Consider the following 26133-nt stretch of genomic DNA (forward strand, 5'->3'; position numbering starts at 1 on the left):
ACATAAAATTCCAATTAATCGTCAAATATACATATACGCTTATTGGGTATACCTGTATTTATTTTGCTGTTAACAAGATAATCAGCCAATTTCCTTTATTTTGGAGATGAAAAGTAAGCGCGCAGTACCGTGTTCCCCCGAACTATAAAATGGTTTATTCCAGACAAGAGGCATAAAAAACCTGAGTTAATGATCATCTCTTTAGAGGTAGCAGATTTTTTTTTTAGGTTTGGAAACCTTTAATCACATTTTGATTGATATGAAAAGTCGAGACGTGCTGTATCACCATTTGGCTGATTCGTATGAAAATAAATATTTTGCATAAGGAGTCTGATTCTTGAAACACTGTCTAAAATGTTACACCAACCAAACAAAGATGTTCACAATCCCTTTGATGGTTGTCATTTTCTGATAGGTCTGTTGCCTCCGTAGCAGGTGATTAATTCAATTATTTATCTCATAACGTATATTTTTTTAATAGTCTGTTATTTATGGAAGGTGAGAAAACTACCACCACGTCATTTTGATTTATAAATGTCAATGATGATTTAAAGCGACATAAATTAGAAAATATATTCTGATCACGGAACGATATACACCCGTCTGCGTGCACGTGTGCGGGCGCGCCGCGTTGGAGATCTGTCAAACAGACGGGGGTCATCCTTTCCCTTAACGGTTGTCGTTGGAGTCACTGGGTGGGTGGGTATACAAAGATAAAAAAAACGAATTCAAATGTTTAGATTGACAATTTTAAGTGTGTGGAAGGTTATGTTAAGTTACGGTAGTCAACTAACTCGTAAACTTTGTTGGTCACTAAACGCTAGCTTGTTTTTTTCCCGTAAATGCGTTAGCTAGCTAGCTAGCAGAACTAGCTTGCTCACGGGGAAACAACGCTGCCAATCGTTGACGGGTATATTACCCGTTTTAACTATTAATATATGTAAAGACTATTAATATATGATTTGAATCCTCAGTGTTTAACCGAAACTCGTTATCTGTAGTGCCTAACGTTTTTTGGGGGGGTTCACATTCACATTTATATGTGTGCGTGTCTAGGTCATCTGTTGAGATGTTGGATTCTGACGACTTCACCTTCCCCCTGGACGGTCTATTTTTTGAGAGGCCTGTTGTCCTCAAAGCGTGAGTGGTGGTGGGGTGCCCATCATTAACCATTATACATCTCAGTCCTCTTGACCCCCCCCCACTTGGCAGGACCCCCACCCATAATTTCAGTGGATGTTTTATATTTCCCCCATCTGTGTCTTACTTGACAGAAAGCCACCGTGCCAAGAGCCCAGTCCATGGAAGCTCGATGTCCCTCCATCTCTGTCTCAGATCCCTACCACTCAGGATATCCAGAATGAGGCAGAAACCTTTGCATCCTCGAATAGTATGTAGTAGTCAGTTCATTCCTTTTCGCATGATTCGTGTACAACTCAGAATGTGGCCCATCAAAGTCTTACTAAATTTAAGTGTGTGACTCACTGGCATGGATGCTTGAATAGACTGGAATGCCTACACAATTTTATTTGAGTTGAACTAGTAAATCAGTGGCAGGCATGCTAAACTTTTGTCAAATATCCACTCAATTGTCAGTGTAAATGGAATGGTAGATTCCTTGCTCATGATCTTTAAGAAAAAAGAAAGAAAGAAAGCCATTTTATTTTTGTCTTTTTTTTATCTTATCAGTTTAATCTTAATGTCCTTCCAAACTCCATTTTGTTTTGAGTAGGTTGAAGAAGCCAACACCAATTTCCATAGCCAGAATGTAACAACAAACACAAAAATCACAGTTCCTAAAAACTCAAATTCATCACATCCTTTTTTTCCATTTCAATCTTTCTCACAGGTTTCTCACAAAAGTCCAAGAAATACCTTCCTCCTTTTAAATTGTCTGCTGGCTCAACAGTCTTCACTACAAAAATCTCTGGTTCTCAGAGCTTTGATAGGATAGAGGAAGAGGTAGAGGGGAGCCCAGGCAGCACCAGTGGGTGTGGTAACCTTGGGGGGGATGAGGGGTTTGTGGATTCCTCCAAGGGTCGTGCTGAAACCCCACTGTACTCTGGTCATGCGGTTGTAAGCAGGAGATGTTTGGCTCTGGACTTTAGCCAAAGTCCACCTCTACGGAGAAGGCAAGAGCCAGTGATTTACTGGGATAAATCTGCTGCTACTTAAGGCCAGTGTTATGTGGATTCATTATACTTAGTTAAGATGTTAATACAACTACTTTTGTCTTGATGTGTAAGTCATTAGAGAGCAGGGCATGAAAGGAGGTAAACCTTAACACATGGTTTCATTCTCTTTTAATCTGTAGTGTACTCTCATATAAATGAATGTGCACATTCATTCTCCGGTTCTCAGTGTCCGTAATACTTAGCCATCCATAGAAGCCTTAAAGCTTATGAATTGTTTTCTCTCCCAAGATCCTTCTTCTAATGTTTCTATTTTCTATGGTAGTTTGTTCAAAGCCTCGAGGGGTCAGGTGTTGATTGGCAAAGGCGACTCGTCAAACACAAATGACCTCAGCAACATTGGCAGTGGCAGCATTCAGGCAACATCCAGATCTAAAACTTTACCCAGTCAGGTTACCATGGTGACAGTGCCTCCTCCTTCTCTTCAGCCACCACCGCCAGCGACGGCTAGCCAGTCAACCCTCCCCCCCCCCCCAAAGCCCCACTTCTCCCTCCCCTGTGTGGGCTCATCTGCAGCGAGTGGTCGACCCTCGCAGCAGGCAGCACAGGCGGAAATGCAAGACAAGGGCACAAAGAGAGCCCATGTTCTCCCCATGACGCCTCAGCCACTCCATTTACAAGGTGGTCCACAGCACTGACACAGTCACACACAACCATTATGTCCACAGCTGTATTACTGATTTACGAAGTACAAACACAGAATAGCTAATATGATGTGGTTTGGTTAATGACTTTGCCCATGTACAGCCATGGCAGCAGCTGCCATAGTGTGTTAGGATGTGATGAGGTGAAACAAGGTGAGCTCTCTCCAATGACCACTTTATTGTAATGAAATATGGAGGCCACTAGGTGGTGAACATTACCAGCACTGATGAAATCAACAGACGTTTGATCTGAAAGGAATATACATATTGTATCAAGTGTCTGACTAAAATCCATGACATTTCTCCGTCTGGAACATTGTTAGGTTCTTCTAGGTCTGGAATATTGAGACCAGTCTCTGAAATCTGTATCCTTTTTGCTTTGGGTATTAACAAAACTACAGATGAAAATGCTGTTAAATATGTTAGAATTCTTGGAATACAACTGTACTTTGGATGTGGTTTTTATTCCTGACCCTAGCACAGCAGCTAAATTCAGATCCATCTTCAGAGAGTTTCCTTTTTTCAACTATGTTCAGTCCAAAGCCTTGGATGATGTAAGTAAACAGACTGTCATCATATTTAACTTTTGGTTCACAGATAAACATATGCAGGCACACACACACACACACACACACACACATATATATATATAAAGGCTATGATGGACAGAATATTGAAGGTTACATCTAAAACCATATTCACAAATGCATGATGAATTTTGAAAAGCAAAGCATCACTGAATTATTCAGTATTACTACATTATTAAAATTATTCTCAATATATATTTGGTATCTTCACAGGTTCTTTACACTGGCAAGAATTTTGTGGCCTGTGCCCCCACTGGATCTGGCAAAACAGTGCTGTTTGAGTTAGCGATCGTTCGCCTACTGATGGAGACCTCAGAGCCCTGGAGAGACATAAAGACTATCTATAGTGAGATTGTTAATGGATAGGATATTTAAAAATACAAGTAAAGCCTAAACCCCCAGGTATTGGGCTTTTTATTAGAGCTGAATTATACTAATAGAGATTAAGGAGGACTTGTGACATTGAAATCAAAGATTGTGTTTTCCAGACCTGGAACGGTTATTGGCATCAACATTTTCCAAAAGGTTTTTTGAAATATCAAAGCAGGTTGAATCAGTTCATCTGAATACGTTTACTGACAGATGCGTTTCATCCCTCAACTAAGTTACCTCTTCAGTCTAAACTGACTGCAGGTATCCCCGCCCCTTATAAACAAAAGAGCTGCACACCCATATTTGCATATGAAACTGGTCGTTGGTTTTGGTCGTTATGCAACTGTATTGTTTATAAGGGGGGGTATCTGCAGTCAGTTTAGACTGAAGAGGTCACTAAGTTTAGTTTAGTTTAGTTCAAATGTTTATTTGGGAAGGGACAATGTACATTAATCAACATTCTAAACAAATATAAATGTAACCGAGTTAGCTAATGGGCTAGTTTCCATTGGCTGTCCCTTTGCCTGATGTTGTTAGACATCCTAGGATAATGAAATAATACAAAAAAACATGCAACATAGTTAATATACAATATTAGAACAACAAGAGCAAACAAACAAGAAAATATATACAAAATATACAAGTAATTTAGAAAAACAATATAGAGCAGTGACCGGGAAGGCTCGGAAGAGTGGGGTAATCGGCCAAGTACAATTGGGGAGAAAAAATCCACAAAAAAAAAAAAAAGATTAAGGTCTCAACATCCAGTTTTATGTTGTTTTTTTTCCCTGTGGAATTTCAACTTCTGACTTGCTCACAGCTAACACTCAGTGTTTACATTCATGATTCAGTCACACTTTTACCTATTTAATACTGTTTTGGGTATATGTGAGATCTTGAATCTAAAAGACAGTATAAGAAAGAGATTCACTGATTTTGGCAGTGGCACCCATCAAAGCCCTATGTAGCCAACGCCTTGAGAACTGGAAGCAGAAGTTTGGTCCCCTGGGGCTGAGATGTAAGGAGCTGACCGGGGACACAGAGATTGATGACTTCTTCGAGATTATCAATGCCCACATAATCATGACAACACCAGTGAGTGAGAATAGGTTGCTTCTAAACCAGAAAAGTGATAGAAATGTTGAGGGATGGGGGGAAACCAATAACAGTGCTGATCAAAGTTATTTGGAAAGAAAAATTGTTGCAAAAAAATAACTTTTTATGTAAGTATTTGATATTTCTTTCAGGAAAAATGGGACAGCATCACAAGGAAATGGAAAAGTCTGCTACAGCAAGTCAGGCTGTTCCTCATTGACGAGGTAGCACATAATTTCACGGGCCTGATGTCTGCCGTCAAATGTTTATAGCAGTGGTCCTCAAACATATGCCATGGAGGGCCCTGTGTCTATAGATTTAGATTTTCTTTCCAACCCAACATGACAACAGCTGATTTCACTGATTAGATCTCTGCTGTCTGGTGGAAGATGAAATCAGTTGGTATAGAGTTGGGTTGGGGAGGAAATCTGCATACATATTGTCCACCATGGCACAAGATGGACCACTGGGTTATAGTATCTCATATGAGACTTTTAATACTGCACACTTAACAGTGTACTGAATAGTTCTGTTGTGTGTGAACTGACAATATACTGCTTCTGGTGTGTTTTTATTATGCCATGTTACATTATTGTCAGTCAGGGAACATTTAATCTTGGGCCTCAGCAGTTTATTTTAACTTGAGGATTGGCTTTAAGGCAGTCAAAGATTATGGCACACCAATAATGACCTGGTGATGCAGGTTTGATGTGATAGTGGATGTAACCTCTCATTTTTGCACCAAATGAACCCGTGGCTTGATATTAGAATACAAGTGAAAGGAGGGGAAATGGGCTTTACCTGCTTGCAGTACTTGGTGAGATGTTTTTGATACCCACTGGTTGCTGATACATCCTTCCACACTTGTCTCCAGATACATGTAGTGAGAGATACAACCCGTGGTGCAACCCTGGAAGTGGTGGTCAGCAGAATGAAGGCAGTGCAGAACCACAGGATGGCAGAAAACCTACAGACAGACCCATCCATGAGGGTTTTGGCTGTGTCAGCCACCATACCCAACGTTGCTGATGTAAGTGAAGGGGCCTGTAGAAATTGGTTGCATAACAATATTCTGATTCCATTTAGACAATTGGCTGTGAGGATTTAGGTTTCTTAAAAGTATGCTGCAATAAATGACTTTCACAGTCTCCATCTCAACCACATATTCTGTTCTAATGTTCCTTCATTTGTAGCTGTTTTTGGTTGCTGGGTTATCAAGAGTTAAAAACGGTGTTGCTGTATTCTTCTGGCTGAGTTCTTAGTTATGCATGAACTACATTTCATGCTAAGGTGTTCTTATGCTGTTAGCAGATTTGTACATCTTTCATTAGTTTAAACCATAACCCTTGCTTAATAGTCACTCTGCTTGTCTATGCCTAGATTGCAGACTGGCTTTGCAATGAGAGCGGTCCAGCCACATATGTGGATATGGATGAGAGCTATCGCCCAGTGACACTGAGGAAAGTAGTGCTGGGATTCCCCCATAGTCCAAACCAGACGGAGTTTAAGTTTGACTTATCTCTCAACTACAAGATGGCCAACATCATACAGACCTACTCTGACCAGAGGCCTACGCTAGTGGTGGGAAGGAATACTGTGATAAACTGTCTTCTCTAATTTTTGTTTGCTGACGTGGAGGGCCACAATTATGTCTGTTTGTCTTTTAAATATCTTTTTAAGGATTTGACCTTTAGAATTTCCAATGTTCCTGAAAGGGGAAAAAAAGTCTAGTTTTAAATTATTGATTTCTGGATTGAAAACAGCAAACCTAATGGTAATTTAGTGATGATTATTACGTGTTTCGTTAGTTGATTATTACGTGTTTCGGTAGTTTTGCTCCACAAGGAAAGGAGTTCAACAGTCAGCCACTGTTCTGGCTAAGGAAGCAAGTTTCATTATGAGCATTGAACACAAACAGAGGTAGGTTGTTTCCCTACCCTTAACAAAAACAATTGTATGCATACACAACCATTCACTGGCAGCATAATTTTGCTGATTGTTTTTTTTCCTCTCTTCTACAATCCTGTGCAGGTTGATGAAATATGCAAACTCTATCCTGGATTCAAAACTGAGAGGTTAATCCATTCAGATAACTTCCAGTACCACATATACTTTTTATTACACTCTCAAGGGCTGTCACTTACTTCAAATATTATGGGTTAATTCGCATGAGGTAGCAAAAACTCTCTTCATGACCTGCTGCAACCCAAATTGAGTAGATTTACATCAGGCTAACCCCAATACCCAAGCTTATTACAACACACTGATGCTCTTTTTATGTTGGAAAAACCAGAGATGGACTTGAAATTGGCCCATTAAGTAACAAAAACTGATATAAATGCAAAAGCAGTCATATTTGATCACATCTCATGTTTGATTATATAAAAGTCAGATGTTTTTTCCTATATGTTTTGTTTGTGTTCCAGAGCTGGTGATGCATGGTGTTGGTTATCATCATGCAGGAGTTGATATGTCAGACAGAAAGATGGTAGAAGAGGCCTTCACTTTGGGAGACTTACCTGTCCTCTGTGAGCATGCTAGGTGGTGCCTGTGTATCAGTGTGTAGAGATTAGACAAAAATGTAATTAACCAAGAAATGCTTTCAACATTGGTGGAGAACAATCAGCCATTTCCTACAAACACACTTGCTAATATTGTTGAAATGCTGTTTTGTTTGTTTATAAGTATTTGTTTTAATTCTGTTTTGGCCGAACCAAATATATTTTCATACAAAGACACTTTTCCTTTTCCAGCTGTATCTATACATTCTTCACATTGACTTTCAAATATTAAGTAGACAAACAACGAAAAAGATCCACTCCAAAGTAAGGTAATAGCCACATAAACAAGGGATATGTTATAAACCAGAGAAACAAATGAAAGTGGAAAGTGAGAGAAGAGAATAAAAAAAAAGAGAAAAAAAAAGACCTGACTGTATTAGTAAAGCCACGACAGGGCCCCACCGCTTAGTAAATATACATTTTTGGAGCCTTAACAAATATGTTATTTGCTCCATATGGTAGACATCCCACACCTTTTGGACCCATAAGTTATATATGTGTGTGGGGGGGGGGGCGTAGGGTGTAGTTTCATCCATTTAATCGTAATACGCTTCAGGGCTGCTGTAAGTAGTATTCCTAGGAAATATTTCTTAGACCTCCTCTCTAGATATACCATCAGGTATTACTCCCAGTAGTGCCACCATAGGATCTTGTGGAATATTCTGCTGTAACAATTCTTTAAGAGCATCAAATACCTCTTTCCAAAAGACATGTAACTTAGGACATAACCAAAATATGTGAGTATGGTTTCCAATTTGTGCTACACAGTTTTTCCGACATGAGCTGGTGTGTGTAGGACCCATCTTTGACACTATCTCTGGTGTTTAAAAATATCTAGTGATTACTTTCCATTTAAATTCCCTCCATGTGTTTGAATTTGTCACTAGGTTTGCTTCTATGCATATTTCCTTCCAGGTATCCTATGTTATACCCATGTTTAATTCTGATTCCCATCTCTGCTTTATATTTAAAGAGCTATCTTGGTTCATAGTCAAAAATATTTGATATAGTTTACAAATTACTCTCCTTTCTCCATCTCCCGTTTGCAATTCAGTGAGATAATTTTCTATTGGGGTAGATTTTATGAGTTTTCCCCCATTCTTTGTGTGTAGTAAGAAAATGTCCTAGTAACAACTATCTGAAGAAGTCTGCCCTAGGGAGATTGAGTTCCTTTTTTAACTGTTCAGATGTCTTAAGATTGACTGTTCGATATCTGATGCAATTTAGCTAAACCATGTTTGACCATTTATTTAAACCCTGTATCTAAATTCTTAGGCATAAAGGTCTTCATTCATCCAATGCTTGTTAGTGGCGAGATTGTTTTTGGTAGTCCATATGCTGATTGTATTTTTTTCCCCATACTTTTAAGGTAATTGCAGTCCATTGTCCCATTTCTTTTATAGGGGCATCCAGAAATGGTAGAATGTGCAGGGGCTGTGAACACGTGCTTTTTTTAATATTAAGCCAGCGTGTTTATGTGCTGCCCTGGGTCCACATTAGCAAAGGCTTCATCTCTGTGGCCCAAAAGTAATATCTTAATTTAGGAAGTTTAAGCTCCCGATGTGGCTTAGATAGCTGTAATGTTTTAAGCCCAATTCTTGAGTGCTTTCTTTGCCATATGAACCAAGAAATCAATTTATCCAGATTATCAAAAGTAGATTTCGGGACTTCAGTAGGTAAAATCTGAAATAAATAAAGGAGCTGGGCAAAACATTTATACGTATGCTTTCAGTACGGCCTAGTACGGACAGAGGGAGTATAGACCATCGGTCCAAATTATTACTAATACACCGAATTATTTTCTTATAATTGGCATCATAAAGGTTTTGTGCGGAATTGGGGATGTATATACCGAGATACTTAATACCATCTTTCGAACATGTAAACCCACTCTGGAGTTTTATAATTTGTGGTGTTTGGCCATTAATATCCATAACTTCTGTTTTTCCCACATTGATTTTGTATCCTGAATAATATCCATATTGAGAAATACGTTTTTTTTAGGTGTGGTATTGTTGTTGTTGTTTCTGTCAAATATACCCTTTATATTTTTAACGGGGCAGTGAACTATGATGCTCTGGTTTTATTTCCATGTCTCAGTTACTACTAGCACACTAGCCATAGGGGTGAACCTGCCTGCTCACCTGGTGGTGGTCAAGTCTACCATGCACTACGTCGCAGGCTCCTGTGAGGAGTACAGCGAAGCTGACATACTGCAGATGATAGGTCGAGCTGGAAGACCACAGGTATGTGGAGCCATCAAGGCAAAGGGTTTGAAGCCAAATACAAAAACTGATACAAACGACGTAGAGCAAGAAAATTAATGTCACGATAATAGAAATTGGTACTTGATACTTAAAAGAAAGAGAAAAAAATATATATATAAGAAAATTATTTTGTTTTTGCTTTCTAAAAGGAATGTCTTTATGCATGCTCAATAATCCAGGTAATGAAATCACAGAAAGTTGAATTGGTTCATCTGGACATAACACTTATTGAGAGAAACATTTCATCACTTATCTAAGTGACCTCTTCAGTCTCAACTGACTGAAGGTATCCCCACCCTTATACAATACAGTTGCATATTGACCAAAAACAACGTTCGGTTTCATATGCAATTGCTGTTACCATTGCACTTTAATGCCTCTTATTTCGCCTGTATATAGTCAATGCTTGTGTATATATCTGAAGATTATTGTGTTGTAGTGTTGTTATTCTATGTTAAGTACACTGAGAGAGCCACAGACCCAGAGTAAAATTCCATGTATGTGCATACCTACATGGCCAATAAACATGACTCTGATTCTGATTCTGGTTCTGATTAACTAGAGTTACAATGGCCATATGTACTATTCATAGAGGATTGGGGAATAGCTGCAATCACAGCATTGTAAGATAGTGACAGATGTACTCTTAGCCCCCCCGGTTCAGAGATGGTTGTTCCCTCTTCACATCGATGGCCTCTTCGACTCCCCATTCAAACTAGCGTTCCTCCCTAACAAGGATGTGCACATCCTCATCCTTGAAAGAGTGTAGATGGGTGTAGACCGCAGAGTCCTGGCCTGATGCTTTAGCTCTTCTGTGTTGTGCCATCCTCTTGGCCAGCGTCTCTCTGGTTTCCCCGATGTACAAGTCACAGCAATCCTCCTGGCACTTATCAGCATACACTATATTGCTCTGTTTGTGCTGGGGGACTCCGCCATCTACACCCATACAGGTCAGTGGCCACTCTTTCAAGGATGAGGATGTTGGCCTTCTTTCTGGGGCCACCCTTACCTGCAGAAAGCGGACAACATTTACCCTACTGGGGACGGTGCCACTCTTTTGTCGAGCGATAGGGACTTACCATTCAGCAGGTTGCAGGTGATTAGAAAACCTGATATGTTTAAAACTAGTGCGGCTGTGGAGTCAACTAGTTTAATATGTTTAGTCAGCGAGTTTTTCATAGCATAGATTATCAGACTGACAGCTTGGTCTATAACATGGAGACTGTCTCCCTACTCTGTTGTATTGCTCTCAAGTGCTACTCTCCTAAATGTGTGAATCACAATAATCTAATAATCATTCCTACCACTGCTGGTGGTGCAATGTGCAACAAAGTATCTAATAAACTACAGAATCAAACATCTAATGTTATCAAAAGTGTGATCACAAATCATCCCAAGCGTAGGTTGTCAAAATTGTCAACTAATAATACAAGGCGTCTAATTCTAATTAATATTTCACCTATTGGTAGCGCTGAAGTTCTGCCTACTACTGATCACTTCAGTAAGATGCTTAAATTTGGTGTCATAACGATCAGATCATTGTCTACCAAAACCTTACTAATAAATGATCTGATCTTGAACATAGTTTTGATATGACTGGGTTATGTGAAACATGGCTGAAACCAAATGTTTTCCTTCCCATAAATCAGTGGTACTCACCAGTGGCGTAACCAGGAATATTTTTTTAGGTGGGCCTGAGTGAAAATGGGTGGGCCAAAATTTTCCAGCAATAATCCTTCAAACAAGACGCAAATTCGAACACATTACAGCAGTAAACACATAACACAGGTTTTTAGTACGTGACCAAGAAACATACTAAAACTTTAATAAAAACCCACTTAAACAAATACCACGCCAGTCATTCTCGCCAGGCTCTGCACAACCATTTAAACATCACTGAGGAAAACAGCCCGACTCGGTCTAAAAGATCATGATACAACATGTAAGCTATAGGCCTATAGTACACGTTTTACAGCACAATGTGTAGACACCGAGGGCGAGCGTTGAAGATCGAGATTATTTCATCATAGTCCAAAGAGTCAGTAAATTCCCTTTCAAAGGACAACAAGGATAGATTGTTGAGGCGTGCAGTTAGCATGGAAGATCTTAGACATGTTTTGATATGGCCTGTAGTGGAGAAGAGTCTTTCAACAGTACATGAAGTCAGGGGAATGGTGATCATTGCCCTTAACAGTCTGTTAATGTTTGGGAAAACGTCAGAGTTGCAGCTGTCCAGCACTTCAATGAGGGATGGGTAACACTGACCCCTCTCCACTTTACGACGCAGTGCCTGAATGAAAACGGTCCATTCCGAACCCTCAATAGATATCCGGTAATGATCACACGAATGCTGCAATGATTCTTTCTGGGAAAACGTAACTGATCCTGGTAAACAAGCAGCGGCTGCTCGCATGACGCCATACTGATCTTGCTGAAAGCGACTGTCCAGCTCAGTAATCGGCCTGTCCAGAATGTTAATCCATAGGCTGCTTCAGGTCAGCGTTGTTCCTCACGTTTGTAGTTTTGCCCAAACTAGTGGTAACCACCGACTCATTGAATCTCGCGGGCAGCTTTCTCTCCCGAGCGCCGGTGACATCCCAGCTGGAGACGTCATTCTTTTCCATCAGTTCCTCTGTTAGTTTTAACACTTTGTTGAAATCACCTTGTGAATTATCTCTAAACTGTGCAAAACTGTCTTTGAGGCCTTGAATTAGATCTATGCAGTCAGTGACAGTCAATGAGCCACTCTGTAAACCTTTTGTTGCAAAATCGCTGCTCTCGAATAATTTCCCGAATGTAACCAGCAAAAACAAAAAATTCTTCGTCTGAATTTGCTGCAAAAGTGATTCGGCTTCAACTTTAGTGTGACCACTAGTTTCGGAAAATTGTGCTAGCGTTTCCAAGATAACGTCAAGTAACACCAAAACCTTGCTCACTGATCCTGACTTCGAGTTCCACCTTGTGTCTGTTGAGCGCTCTAACTCCAGGCATCGTCTGTTAGGATGAAACTCTTTCTGTATTTCGAGGAGTTTAGCGTGTCTGTGCGCACCTGTCATGAAACTGTATAGAGAGTTCAGTGTCTCGAAAAAAGTGCTGACGTGTCCCGACACTTTCGATGCGGTGCAAAGTACTAAATTAAGACGTTGGGAATTGGCTAGTTAGCAGCAGTGAAAAATACAGAGCGTGATGGTATGCGCGCTCAGATTTTGCAGTTCTACGTACGTAAAAGGGGCCGGCCTACGTGCTTGTAAGCCAGCGTGATTGGGTGGGCCTGGGCTTGAAATGGGTGGGCCTGGGTTACGCCCCTGGTACTCACTAATTTTCTTAGGAGAGCCACTTATGAGTAAGACGATTGTTATGGCTCGCTCACCCCGCGCCGTGGCCCGCCCACCCCGCGCTGGCAGCCAATCGGCTCGTCAGGGCCGGGCTTTGTCGTCAGGGCTGGGCTTAGTTTGGTGGCCTCCCCCGTGCCCGTTGTCAGTTCGTGTTGTAACCTCCCCGCACCCGCGGTAGCGGCTACTCTCCTCCCACGGTCCTTTTCTCTACGAACTCATCCCATCCCTTGGTTCATGTTTTTCCCTTGCAAAGTTTCCCCGTGGAATTATCCTGCCGTGTTCCCGTTTGGATTACCCGCGAGTTTTTTTCCCCCTTGGACTTTCCGTTTTTTCCTTGTCGCTCATTGCCTTCCGATGTTTAACTATTTGTACGCGTAAGGAATAAAGTACGCCAGTTTTCGGCTAACCCTATCTCTGTCTGGTGTCGTGCGCTTGGGGTCTTCCACAAACCCTAACAGTACGAACTGACCATGACGACCCCAGCCGACACAGAGAGCGTACCGGCCAGCCCGCTTCGAGCGGCTCTCATCGAACAGATCCAACTGACTAACTCCCACACCCAGCAGCTAGAGGCGGCCTCCGCCGCGGTGAGAGATCTTCAGATCGGGTCCCGCCCCTCCAGGCCTGTGTGGGTAACCTAACGAGGCAGCAGGCGGCGTTGGCGAGCCAACAAGCAGAGATCCTGCGGCAGTTGCAAACCATCACGGCGGCTCTCACCATCCAGCCGCCGGGCCAGCCTGCCCCTGGAGTCGTGGGTAACCCACCCCCTGGGCCCGCTGCCCCGATTAACCCTGTGGGGCTCAACCCAGTTCCCCGGGAGCCCTGCCTCTCCAGCCCACGACCGTTTGATGGCGACTTTGAGACCTGTGCCACGTTCATCATGCAGTGTGAGCTGGTCTTCCTGCACCAACCCAGCATGTTCACGTCTGATGCTGCCCGGGTCGCTTACGTGACCAACCTGCTCACAGGCTGAGCAGCTCAGTGGGCCACTGCTTCCTGGACCATGAAGGCCAGTTTCTTCCTCACCTATGAGGCCTTTGAGGCGGAACTACGGAAGGTTTTCCACCATCCAGTCGGTGGCCAGGACCCTGGTGCTCGGCTGAGCAGTATCCAGCAGGGCAGTGGCAGTGTCACAGACTACTCGGTGGAGTTCAGGCTGGCCGCAGCTGAGAGCGGCTGGAACGACCGGTCACTTCGGGTCACCTTCCGGAGAGGTCTCAGCGAGGCTGTCAAGGACCAGCTAGCCACCCGGGAGGAGCCCACCTCCCTCGAGGACCTGATCAAGCTCGCCATCCGCATCAACGGACGCCTCCGGGAGAGGAGGCGCGAGCAAGCCCTGTGTGGATCCCCGTCCATTCCCCAGTCGTCCAGCACTCCTAACAGGATCCCTACTCCTGTTCGCCCCACTTTCCCTGTGGCCGTTTCTCCCCCCGCGCTCCAGACCACGACGGGGGAGGAACCTATGCAGCTGGGGCGCACGCGCCTTAGCCCGGCCGAACGGGAGGCCCGGTTCAAGGCGGGTCAGTGCCTCTACTGTGGCCAGAAGGGACATCTGATCAGCGGCTGCCCCACTCGGCCAAAAGACTAGGCTCACTGGGGCCCTGGGAGATCCTAGTGAGCCGACTTTCCTGTTCCCGCCGTCGTGCCCCACAGAACCATCTAGTTAGCGTTACCCTGGCCTGGGCTGACCAGCGGCTCACGGTGGGTGCACTCCTCGACTCGGGGGCTGATGAGTGTTTCCTGGACTCGGAGTTTGCTGCCCAGGCTAACATCCCGCTGGAGATGCTGGAGAAGCCCATGGAGGCCTTCGCGCTGGACGAGCGCTGCCTGGCCAGCGTCACCCAACGCACCCACCCTGTCTCTCTTACCATAGCAGGTAACCATGTGGAGAGACTTCGGTTCTACATCATCCAGTCCCCGTTAGTCCCTGTGATCCTAGGGCGCCCCTGGTTTGTGCTGCATGAGCCACACATCGCCTGGGCCTCCGGTACCATCATGGAGTGGAGCTCCTCCTGTCATGCCCAATGTCTCCAGGCTGCTCCCGCCCCATCCCCCCGACGTGCCCCTAGTACCCCGCCTCCCGACCTCTCCTCTGTTCCCCCTGAGTACCATGAGTTAGGTGAGGTTTTCAGCAAGACCCGGGCCCAATCTCTTCCTCCTCATCGGCCTTATGACTGTGCTATCGACCTCCACTCTGGGGCACCCCTTCCCAGCAGTCGTCTGTACAGTCTGACCATCCCCGAGAAAGCGGCGATGGACGAGTACATCTCCGAGTCCTTGGCAGCGGGGCTCATTCGGCCCTCGTCCTCCCAGGTGGCAGCTGGATTCTTTTTCGTGAAGAAGAAGGACGGGGGCCTCCGACCCTGCATTGACTATCGCCAACTCAATGAGATAACCGTCAAGAACAAGTACCCCCTTCCTCTCATGAGTTCCACCCTTGAGCCCCTCACCCAGGCTACAGTCTTCAGTAAGCTGGACCTCCGGTGTGCCTATCATCTGGTCCGGATCCGGAAGGGGGACGAGTGGAAGACAGCCTTTAAGACGCTCCGGGGTCATTATGAGTACCTGGTCATGCCGTTCGGCCTCACCAACGCCCCGGCGGTATTCCAGGCTCTCATGAATGACATTCTCCGCGACATGCTCGACGAGTTTGTGGTGGTGTACCTCGATGACATCCTCATCTTCTCCAGGACCCTCGAGGAACATGTCCAGCATGTCCGCCGGGTACTCGAACGTCTCCTCTGGAACCGGCTCTTCGTCAAGGAAGAGAAGTGCCGGTTCCATTCCCCTTCTGTTGACTACCTGGGCTTTGTCGTTGAGAGGGGACAGACCCGGGCCGACCCCCGCAAGATCCAGGCTGTGGTGGACTGGCCCGATCCCACATCACGGAAGGAATTACAGAGCTTCCTCGGGTTTGCGAACTTCTATCAGAGGTTCACCCGGAACTACAGCTGCGTGGCAGAACCTCTCACCAGACTGACCTCCCCCTCCCAGCCGTTCATCTGGTCCCCGGCTGCCCGCTCTGCGTTCCAGTCCCTCAAGGAGAGGTTCACCAGTGCCCCGGTCCTGCTCCACCCCGACCCCAAGAGGCAGTTCATCGTAGAGGTGGACGCTTCGGACACCGGGTTGGGGGCTGTCCTCTCCCAGCGGTCAGCGTCTGACCAGAAGGTCCACCCATGCGCCTTCTTCTCTCGCCGGTTCCTCCACGCCGAGGAGAACTACAATGTCGGGAACCGGGAGCTGCTGGCAGTGGTGGCTGCTCTGGAGGAGCGGCGCCATTGGCTGGAGGGGGCGGAACAGCCGTTCACCATCTGGACGGATCATAAGAATTTGACGTTCATCTGGGCAACCAAGCGCCTCAATGGTCGGCAGGCACGGTGGGCCAGCTTCCTCAGTCGGTTTGACTTCACGCTGACTTATCGCCCCGGGTCCCGCAACACGAAGGCAGACTCCCTGTCTCGACAACACCCGAGGAGGGAGCCAGCTACAGAGGAGCCGACTCCCATCCTTCCTGAGGCCAGGGTGGTTGGCGTGGTTACCTGGGGCATCGAGACCGTGGTCAGGCAGGCGTTGCGCTCCCATCCCGCCCCGAGCCACGTCCCTCCACGCCGCCTATTCGTCCCGGACGCAGTCCGGCCCCGGGTTCTCCAGTGGGGCCTTGCCAGTCAGTTTGCTTGCCACCCGGGTGTCCACCGCACCTTCACCTTTCTGGCTCGGCGTTTCTGGTGGCCCACCATGAGGAACGACGTCAGGGACTTCGTAGGGGCCTGCTCCGTCTGTGCTCGCAGCAAGGCCTCTCACCAGGCACCCGCGGGTCTGCTGCAGCCCCTCCCAACTCCAAGCCGGCCCTGGTCCCATGTGGCGTTGGATTTTGTCTCTGGACTGCCTCCCTCCCAGGGTAACACTGTGATCCTGACAGTGGTGGACCGCTTCAGTAAGGGAGTGCACCTGGTGGCCCTCCCCAGACTCCCATCGGCTTCTGAGACGGCGGACCTCCTGACGAGCCACGTGTTCCGTCTCCACGGCCTTCCCCTGGACGTCATCTCGGACCGAGGGCCCCAGTTCGTCTCCCAGGTATGGCGGGCCTTTTGTAAGGGGTTGGGTGCCTCTGTTAGTCTCTCCTCTGGCTATCACCCACAGACTAACGGACAGACAGAGAGGATGAACCAGAGCGTGGAGTCTCTCCTCCGGTGCGTGGCCGCCAAGAAGCCCAGCTCCTGGAGCCGGTTCCTCCCCTGGGTCGAGTATGCCATCAACTCCCTGGTCAGCTCTGCCACCGGCCTCTCACCTTTTGAGGTGTCCCTGGGCTACCAGCCGCCTCTCTTTGCTGCGCAGGAGTCGGAAGTGGCGGTTCCCTCCGTGCAGGCCCATCTGAACCGGTGTCGTCGCGTCTGGGAGGTGACCAGAGCTGCTCTGCTCCGGGCAGTTGAGCGCGCCAGTCGGGGAGCCAACCAACGCCGGTCCCCAGCACCTACGTACCAACCAGGCCAAAGGGTGTGGCTGTCCTCGAAGGATCTCCCGCTTCAGTCCACCGCGAAGAAGCTGAACCCCCGGTTTGTCGGGCCCTTTGAGATCAGGAAGGTTCTCAGCCCCGCGGCGGTGAGTCTTAAGCTTCCGGCTTCCTTGAAGACCCATCCCGTGTTTCTGTGTCTCGGGTTAAGCCTGTCTCCCACAGTCCTCTGATGCCTCCGGCCCCGGCTCCGCCTCCCCCTGAGATCGTGGATGGGCTCCCCCAGTGGAAGGTCCGCCGGCTGCTGGACGTCCGGCGCCGAGGACGAGGGCTCCAGTATTTGGTAGACTGGGAGGGCTACGGTCTGGAGGAACGTAGCTGGGTCTTCCGCCAGTTCATCCTGGACCCTGGGCTGCTCACTGAGTTCCATCATTCCCATCCCGACAAGCCGGGCAAGTCGCCTGGTGGCTCCCGTGGAGGGCGGGGTACTGTTATGGCTCGCTCACCCCGCGCCGTGGCCCGCCCACCCCGCGCCGGCAGCCAATCGGCTCGTCAGGGCCGGGCTTAGTCATCAGGGCTGGGCTTAAGTTTGGTGGCCTCCCACGTGCCCGTTGTCAGTTCGTGTTGTAACCTCCCCGCACCCGCGGTAGCGGCTACTCTCCTCCCACGGTCCTTTTCTCTACGAACTCATCCCAGCCCTTGGTTCATGTTTTTCCCTTGCAAAGTTTCCCCATGCAAGTATCCTGACATGTTCCCGTTTGGATTACCCGCGAGTTTTTTTCCCCCCTTGGACTTTCCGTTTTTTCCTTGTCGCTCATTGCCTTCCGATGTTTAACTATTTGTACGCGTAAGGAATAAAGTACGCCAGTTTTCGGCTAACCCCATCTCTGTCTGGTGTCGTGCGCTTGGGGTCTTCCACAAACCCTAACAACGATTCCTCAAAGAGCCGCAGATATAGCTCGGGTGTTTTTTTTTGTTTTTGTTTTTTTATGTCATCACTCTCAAGATATTTACCATCTTTGTGTATGTTTAAAAAAAATATATAGTACCATGCTTTCCATCCTTACATCTCTTTTGATTCTAATAATAAATCTGTCCATTTTGAGAGGGGTGGAGGTCGAGACAATATTTGATATGACCTTATGTGCTAAACTTGCAAAACATTTCACAAATACAAAGCTACATACATAGGCTATACGTCTACCCATGGTCCCACGCTGTTACTTAGCCTACGTTTTGACTTATCTTCAGTATGCTGCCATCTGCTGGATAATTAATTTCAATGTGCTAAAACAGGACACAAACGGAACGTATAAGAAGTAAGTTATAGCTATGTTCTTATTGTTATCAGTGGATCTATATGAGGCGCAAAACAAAGTCTCGCGAGCCGCGTTAAGAGTAACACTGCCATAAATGAAGCTTCCCCACCTGACTATACTTATGTCCATGCAGCTCGGGCAAATAAACAAGGTGGGGGGTGTCGCCTTAATATATTGTAGCGAATTCGGGGGGACAACGCAACCACAGGAACTGCCGCGGCCGGGAAGCGAACCCGTATCGCCCGCACCGCAGGAGGCATCGCTAACCGCTCGACCAAAGGGTCAGACCCACCAGCCAGCGTGTCTTCTTATCCATGCACGTTACACTACTCCCCTCCTTCGGGAAGCGCGTCCCCGCGCTTAAGCATATCAGCTCCTTCACGCCTCAGGGCGCATACGCTTCCGATGGCCTTACGGTCGCTTCATCCCATTTCTGACACCAATGTAGCGAATTCGGGGGACAACGCAACCACAGGAACTGCCGCGGCCGGGAAGCGAACCCGTGTCACCCGCGCCGCAGGAGGCATCGCTAACCGCTCGACCAAAGGGTCAGACCCACCAGCCAGCGTGTCTTCTTATCCATGCACGTTGCACTACTCCCCTCCTTCGGGAAGCGCATCCCCGCGCTTAAGCATATCAGCTCCTTCACGCCTCAGGGCGCATACGCTTCCGATGGCCTTACGGTCGCTTCATCCCATTTCTGACACCAATGTAGCGAATTCGGGGGACAACGCAACCACAGGAACTGCCGCGGCCGGGAAGCGAAAAAGCAACTGTCTATTAGAATCAGGGACAGTTCATTTCATTTCATGTACTTCTTGAGATGAAATTAAATGAAATGTCGTTTCCCCAGCCCACAGCAGTGCAACACATATCCAAAAACTACAAGAACTTCAAGAACACACATATCCAAATGTATACATATATCCAAACTAACGCATATATCTAAACTAAAAAAAGAAAAGAAAAAGAAAACATTACTGTCCAAGGGAATGAACGCTGGCCAGGATGACTGTCGGAACTGCTGGTCTGCATGGGCTAGCAGTTAGTTTAGCCTGCCCCACTTCCGCGTCCTGTCAGACTGCCCTTGGTGTTTCCTCCTCTGGTGCAGCTCCAGGCAGGGGCCATGGCCCTTGGGCCCACCGGATGCAACAGACCATGCTCCCCCAGCCAATCCAACACCAGCTCTCCCAGCCAGACACCCTCGACACACCACCTTGCACTCCACACGACAACACCAAAAACACTTCAGTCAACGCCAGGCAAGGTGCCAGACTGCCATCGGTGTTATCAGAACTGCCGGTCTGCATGGGCAAGCAGTTAGCTTAGCCTGCCCCGCTTTCACGCCCTGTCAAGACAGCCCTTGGTGTTACCTCCTCAGTCGCAGCTCCAGGCAGGGCCGTGGTCCCCGGGCCCACAGGATGCAGCAGACCAAGCTCTCCCAGCCAATCCAGCGCCAGCTCTCCCAGCCATCAAACGAAGACAAAACTTAAACGCAGACGTGGACAAAGACACTGCATGGATGGTACTGGGTGAGGCTCATGCAAACATGAATTCGCGCCGCCATCTTCCCACACCGGTACTGGGTGAGGCCACTGCAAATGTGAATTCGCGCTGCCATCTCGAGTGGCTGTTGCAGCTAGAAAAGCACTATATAAAATGCAACTTCATTGACTAATTGATCTTCCCACACCGGAAGCGGGAAACTGCTATTAACTACAAACGTTTGTATTAACTATTAGCTGCTCACCATTCATGGCCCATGAGTTTCTAGACTTTTTCTGCAATAAGGTTGATGAGCTCATAAACAAAATTAGTTCTTAAACTCCAATGACTTCTGCAGATCATGTCTTACCAAATTCAATTATATACAATGAGTCACAGCTTTTAAGACTATCTCTCTTGATACTTTGACTAAGCTCGTGTCAGCTTCTAAACCAACTATTTGCCTACTTGACCCTTTACCAAGATTCAAGATTCTTTATTTGTTATGTCTCAATAAACAAGTACAAGAGAGTAAAATTCTTGTGTTTCGGCTCCTCAACACTGCAGCAACAATAGTAATAAATAACAACAAAACAGAACAAAAAAGTAGTAATAACAATAAATAGTGTGTGTAGGATGCTGTGTGTGTGTGTGTGTGTGTGTGTGTGTGTATGTGTATGTGTAGGCCCGACCTTAATAAATGTGCATACGTGTATGTAGTTGTTTGTATGTTTGTGTGTGTTTGTGTATGCCAAGCTACGTGTGTGTTTGTGTGTAAACTGATGAGCTGCTGAAGACCATAGGTCAGTACCAGTCAGTCCGGCACCAGGCTTAGTGTCCTTAATGTTCTTTGTTCAAATGCCTGGTTGCTTGGTGGAAAAAACTGTTCCGGAGCCTACTGGTCTGAGCTTTGAGGCTGTGGTACCGCTTGCCTGACGGTAGCAGCTGGAACAGTCCATAGTTGGGGTGGCTGGGGTCTTTGATAATCCTACAGGCTTTGCTGACACTGCGTCCATTGTATATGTCCTGGATGGAGGGAAGCTCGCATCCACTGATGTCCTGGGCTGTCTGCACAACCCTCTGCAGTGTTTTGTGGTTGTGGACAGTACAGTTCCCATGCCAGGCGGTGATGCATCCAGTCAGGATGTTCTTGGCCTCTGTAGAAGGCTCGTAGAATCCTGGGCCCCATGCCGAACTTCTTCAGTCGCCTGAGGTGAAAGAGGCGTTGCTGAGCCTTTTTCACCACATGGCTGGTGTGTTCATCCCAGGTGAGGTCCTCGGTAATGTGGATACCGAGGAACTGGAAGCTCTTGATCCTCTCTACAGCAGACCTGTTGATGGTGATGGGGTCCAGCCTCCCCCCTCTCTTCCTGTAGTCCACAATCAGCTGCTTGGTTTTGTCAACGTTGAGCGAGAGGTTATTTTCCTGGCACCACTTTGTTAGGTCGTTGGCCTCTCTCTTGTATGCCGTCTTGTCATCGTCGGTAATCAGGCCCACCACCATTGTGTCATCAGCAAACTTTATCACCAAGTTGGAGCTCTGTGTGGCCACGCAGTCATGGGTGTACATGGAGTAGTGGAGGGGACTCAGGACGCAGCCCTGGAGGGCTCCTGTGTTGAGGGTCAGAGGTGCAGAGGGGGCCTTTCCTGGGACCTACAATGCTAGACATTGTTAATTTATATTACTGGCACTGTTCCCAGCACTTTTACGACAGCTGTGGTCAAACCTCTACTTAAAAAACTGTACCTCGATCCAGGATTTCTTGATAACTGTTGACCAGTCTCTAATATTCTATTCATTTCTAAAGTATAAGAGTTGTGTATCATCAACTTTCGACCGATATACAAAAAAAAAACTATCTATACAAACGTTTTCAATCAGTTTTCAGGGCCTGTCACTTGAAATTGCTCTGACCAGAGTGGTGAATGATCTTCTACTTGCTATGGACTCTGATTCCACTTCTGTGCTTCTACTACTGGACCTCAGTGCAGCCTTTGACACCATTGATCACTGTATACTATTAGAATAAATTTTAATTTTGGTGTCCCTGGCTTAGCTCTGTCTTGGCTTAAGTCCTACTTATCTGGAAGAAAACATTTTGTCTGCTATAATATTACATCAAAATTCGCTGACGTCAAATGTGGCACACCTCAGGGCTCAGTTCTTGGCCCTCTACTTTTCTCTCTATATTTCACCTCTTGACCAAATTATATGCAGTCATGGAATACATTTCCATTGCTATGCGGCTGATACTTAGCTGTATGTGCATATAAGGGCTGACGATCGTACTCAATAACTAATTTAGAGGCCTGCTTGGCTGCTATGAAAAATTGAATGTCACTAAATTTCCTGCTTTTAGATTTGAATAAAACTGAGATGCTGTTCCTTGGCTCTGCTAGACACAGACACCAATTTGATCAAGTAACAATAACAATCAACAACTCTGATTTCACAAAGTGTGGCAGCCAAAAATCTTGGCGTTACCTTTGATCCCATCCTTTCCTTTGATAAGCACATTAAAGAAATCATCAAGACTGCCTTTTTTCACTTATGTAACATAGCTAAAATTCGGTCTTTCCTGTCTATGGCTGATGCAGAGACACTCCTTCTTTCAGCTTTTTCCCTGTTTTTCAGGGGTCGCCACAGTGGATTTTAGAGTTTCCATCAAGACCCTGTGAGGGCACAGCACCAATGCTGGCCGTTGTTAATGCGGGCCTCTACCGATCCGGTATGGTCTTGTCATTCCTCATACTGATTTGGCAAAATTTTACATCGGATGCCCTTCCTAACACAACCACTAACCACTAACCCTATGCAGAGACTCTAATACATGCATTTTTTTCATTCAGACTTGATTACTGTAATATTATTTTCAGGTGTGCCACATGCTGACACTAAAAGTCTTCAGATGGTTCAAAATGCTAGAGCTAGAATACTAACTAAAACTAGAAAATGTGACCATATTACACCAATTCTTTCTTCCCTTCATTGGCTTCCTATCATGTTAGATCAGACTTCAAGGTGCTTCTGCTGACTTATAAAATCCTAAATGGGCTTGCCCCATCATACCTATCTGATCTCCTTAAATCATACATTCCATCCGACTATGGCCGGACTCGACGAAGCATCAATAATTGGCAGCGCTGTCTTCAGGAGGGGTGCAGAGTCAGCTTGTGTTCGTCACATGAATGCGTCTGTGTGTGTGTCGGGGAAAAGCAGTGGTTCGGCCTGGATTCGCCTTATCACGAAAGTGGGGAGGTGGCTCCTTCGAGACTTCCGGCCGGAGAGATACAGTTGGCGAACGCATGCAGTACGAGGGTGGGTGTTTGAACTACAAAAAATAGGGATTGATTGGCCTCTAAATTGGGAGAAAAATCAGAAATAATTTTTTTTTTTAAATCATACATCCCATCTCAAGCTCTCCACTCTCAAAATACAGGGTTCCTGTGTGTACCCAAAAATTAAAAAGAAGTCAGCTGATGGCAGGGCCTTTTCCTGTTGGGCTCTCTTTTTGTAGAATAATCTACTTGCTTCTATCAGACAATCATTCTGTTGAGTCCTTTAAATCCAAACTTAAAATTCATCTTTTTGCCTTAGCCTACTATTATTAATTTATTCATTCATTATCCAAGCCACTTATCCTAATTAGGGTCGTGGGATGCTGGAGCCTATCCCAGCAATCATTGGGTGACAGGCAGACACCCTGGACAGTTCGCCAGTCCATCACAGAGCTACAATTAGTTGCCTTTAAATTGAGTGCTTCACAACCTGTACTGCATGGCGGGTCAGTTTCTGTCTCAATGAATTCACCAAGCATTGTTCTTCCAATGAGATTATAGAGTACAGATTATTGACTACTGCAAACTGTTCTTTTTTCTCACATGCCTTTTGTCTCTCTCTGAATGATGCCTTCCCCTTTCTCTTCTGTGTATGTGAATGGTGTTATGTGAGTGTCCCCTGTGTGCACGTATAGTCTCCTATTCCCAGGTTTCCGTGGTGATGGTGGTCACCACCGGGACACTACTTGGCATCCCCTCATCACATTTTCTTTTTGTTAAATCTGTTAAATCCATATAATTTTGTTATCCAGTGCCAATGTAATATCCTTCTCTCGCTCCGATATGTAAGTAATGTTTTTTTTCTTGACTTTTCTCCTGCGTATGTGAATGGTGTGATGCGAGTCTCTCTTGTGTGCGTGTGTAGTCTGTCCTCCTGTCAGGTCTACATGGCTTGGGTCCTGGGCTGTTCCGGTGGCATCTGGACACTGCTTGACATCTTCCTCATCATATTCTTCATATATCTTATAATTCCATTATAATTCTGTTATCCTTTTTCAATGTTGTATTCTGTAAATTGCGTACACACAACATCCATTACATGTCTGTCCGTCTTGGGAGAGACATCTCTGCTCTATTGCACTCCCTGAGGTTTATTCCTATTATTTCTCCCTGTTAAAGGTGTTTTTTAGGGGGTTGATCCTTATCCAATTTGAGGGTCTTAAGGACAGGAAGTTGTATTGCTGTAAAGCCCACTGAGGCAAATTTGTGATTTGTGATAATAGGCTATACAAATAAAATTGACTTGACTTGATGTGCACATCCTTGATAGGGAGGAACGCTGGTTTGAACCGGAGTCAAAGAGGCCATCTTTGACTTTCTTTGACATCAAAGAGGGAACGACCATCCCTGAACTGAAGGGGGGGGGGGCAAGAGTACATCTATCGCCATCACAGTGCTGTGATTGCAACTATTCCCCAATCCTCTATGAATGGTACACATGGCCATTGTAACTCTACTTAATGGTCACAGCAATTTTCAATGAAACTGATCTTTGTTTTTGATCATTATGCAACTGTATTGTTTATAAGGATGGGGATAACTGCAGTCAGTTGAGACTGACGAGGTCACTTAGATGAGTGATGAAACGTTTCTCTCAATAAACGTTGTGTCCAGATAAACTGATTCAACCTTCTGTGATTTCTAAAAGGAAACTACATTCAGTTGGTATCAATTGATTTCTGCTGAGGTAGCTGAGCGTTGAAGCAATGGGCAAGCAAATGAATGGCTAAGTTCAACTGTGATCTTTTTCATAGAGAAAGTATACAGCTTCAGGTTTTAAACATTATCTTTGTGTTTTTGATTTTCTTCTTCCAGTTTGATACTTCAGCCACTGCTGTGATCATGACCAAGGTCCAGACCAAAGACAAGTACATGAAGCTCATGAATGGGATGGAAATTATTGAGAGCAGGTCCTTTCTCTCTCTTTCTCATTCCCCCTCTTTCTTTCTCTCTCAGTGTGAGTGTCTGCATGCAGGGTTGGTGGTTGGTGTGTGAGTTGGTGAAGTTTTTTTAAGATTTTCAAGTTTGTTTTTCAGATATTTCTCTCTGTCAGTCTCACTCACTAACACAAATATATAAACCCTTTAACAATATCCTCCTTTTTCCAGCTTACATGGTCATCTGGTAGAGCACCTAAATGCTGAGATTGTCCTTCAAACCATCAGCAATGTCAACATGGCTGTGGACTGGATACGCTCCACCTTCCTCTATATCAGAGCTCTGAAGAACCCCAAACACTATGGTTAGAATTCATTGCAGGGATCCAAGAAAGTACCTCTGTCTGCAGTGGGGTCCACACTTAATGATACTTAAGAAGCCATGTTTCTTCTGATATACTCCAATTTTGAAGCATTTAAAAGGCAGTGATAAAGATTATTCCCATTGCAGGTTTCCCCATTGACTTGGACAGATGTGGAATCGAAGCAAAACTACAAGGTGTTCTTTTATTTCTATTTGATCCTATTAAAGTACCTTCTAAATACCTTA

General features: G+C 45.8%; 1 protein-coding gene across 1 annotated transcript in view; it reads left to right on the top strand.

Annotated features, from left to right (window-relative positions):
• Positions 1 to 1058: 1058 nt before the first annotated feature.
• Positions 1059 to 26133, top strand: part of hfm1 (helicase for meiosis 1) — a 36275-nt gene continuing 11200 nt past the window's right edge. The window contains exons 1-18 of the mRNA XM_056293841.1: positions 1059 to 1140; positions 1275 to 1390; positions 1850 to 2132; positions 2458 to 2813; positions 3160 to 3201; positions 3320 to 3390; positions 3637 to 3769; positions 4739 to 4890; positions 5043 to 5114; positions 5765 to 5920; positions 6271 to 6471; positions 6722 to 6810; positions 6922 to 6965; positions 7317 to 7418; positions 9552 to 9697; positions 25462 to 25556; positions 25755 to 25888; positions 26035 to 26082. Of these exons, the coding sequence (XP_056149816.1) occupies positions 1070 to 1140; positions 1275 to 1390; positions 1850 to 2132; positions 2458 to 2813; positions 3160 to 3201; positions 3320 to 3390; positions 3637 to 3769; positions 4739 to 4890; positions 5043 to 5114; positions 5765 to 5920; positions 6271 to 6471; positions 6722 to 6810; positions 6922 to 6965; positions 7317 to 7418; positions 9552 to 9697; positions 25462 to 25556; positions 25755 to 25888; positions 26035 to 26082 (2311 nt within the window). The 5' untranslated portion in view covers positions 1059 to 1069. The remainder of the gene's footprint in view (positions 1141 to 1274; positions 1391 to 1849; positions 2133 to 2457; positions 2814 to 3159; positions 3202 to 3319; positions 3391 to 3636; positions 3770 to 4738; positions 4891 to 5042; positions 5115 to 5764; positions 5921 to 6270; positions 6472 to 6721; positions 6811 to 6921; positions 6966 to 7316; positions 7419 to 9551; positions 9698 to 25461; positions 25557 to 25754; positions 25889 to 26034; positions 26083 to 26133) is intronic.

This window comes from Lampris incognitus, chromosome 14, assembly GCF_029633865.1.
Source record: "Lampris incognitus isolate fLamInc1 chromosome 14, fLamInc1.hap2, whole genome shotgun sequence".
Taxonomy (NCBI): Eukaryota; Metazoa; Chordata; class Actinopteri; order Lampriformes; family Lampridae; genus Lampris; species Lampris incognitus.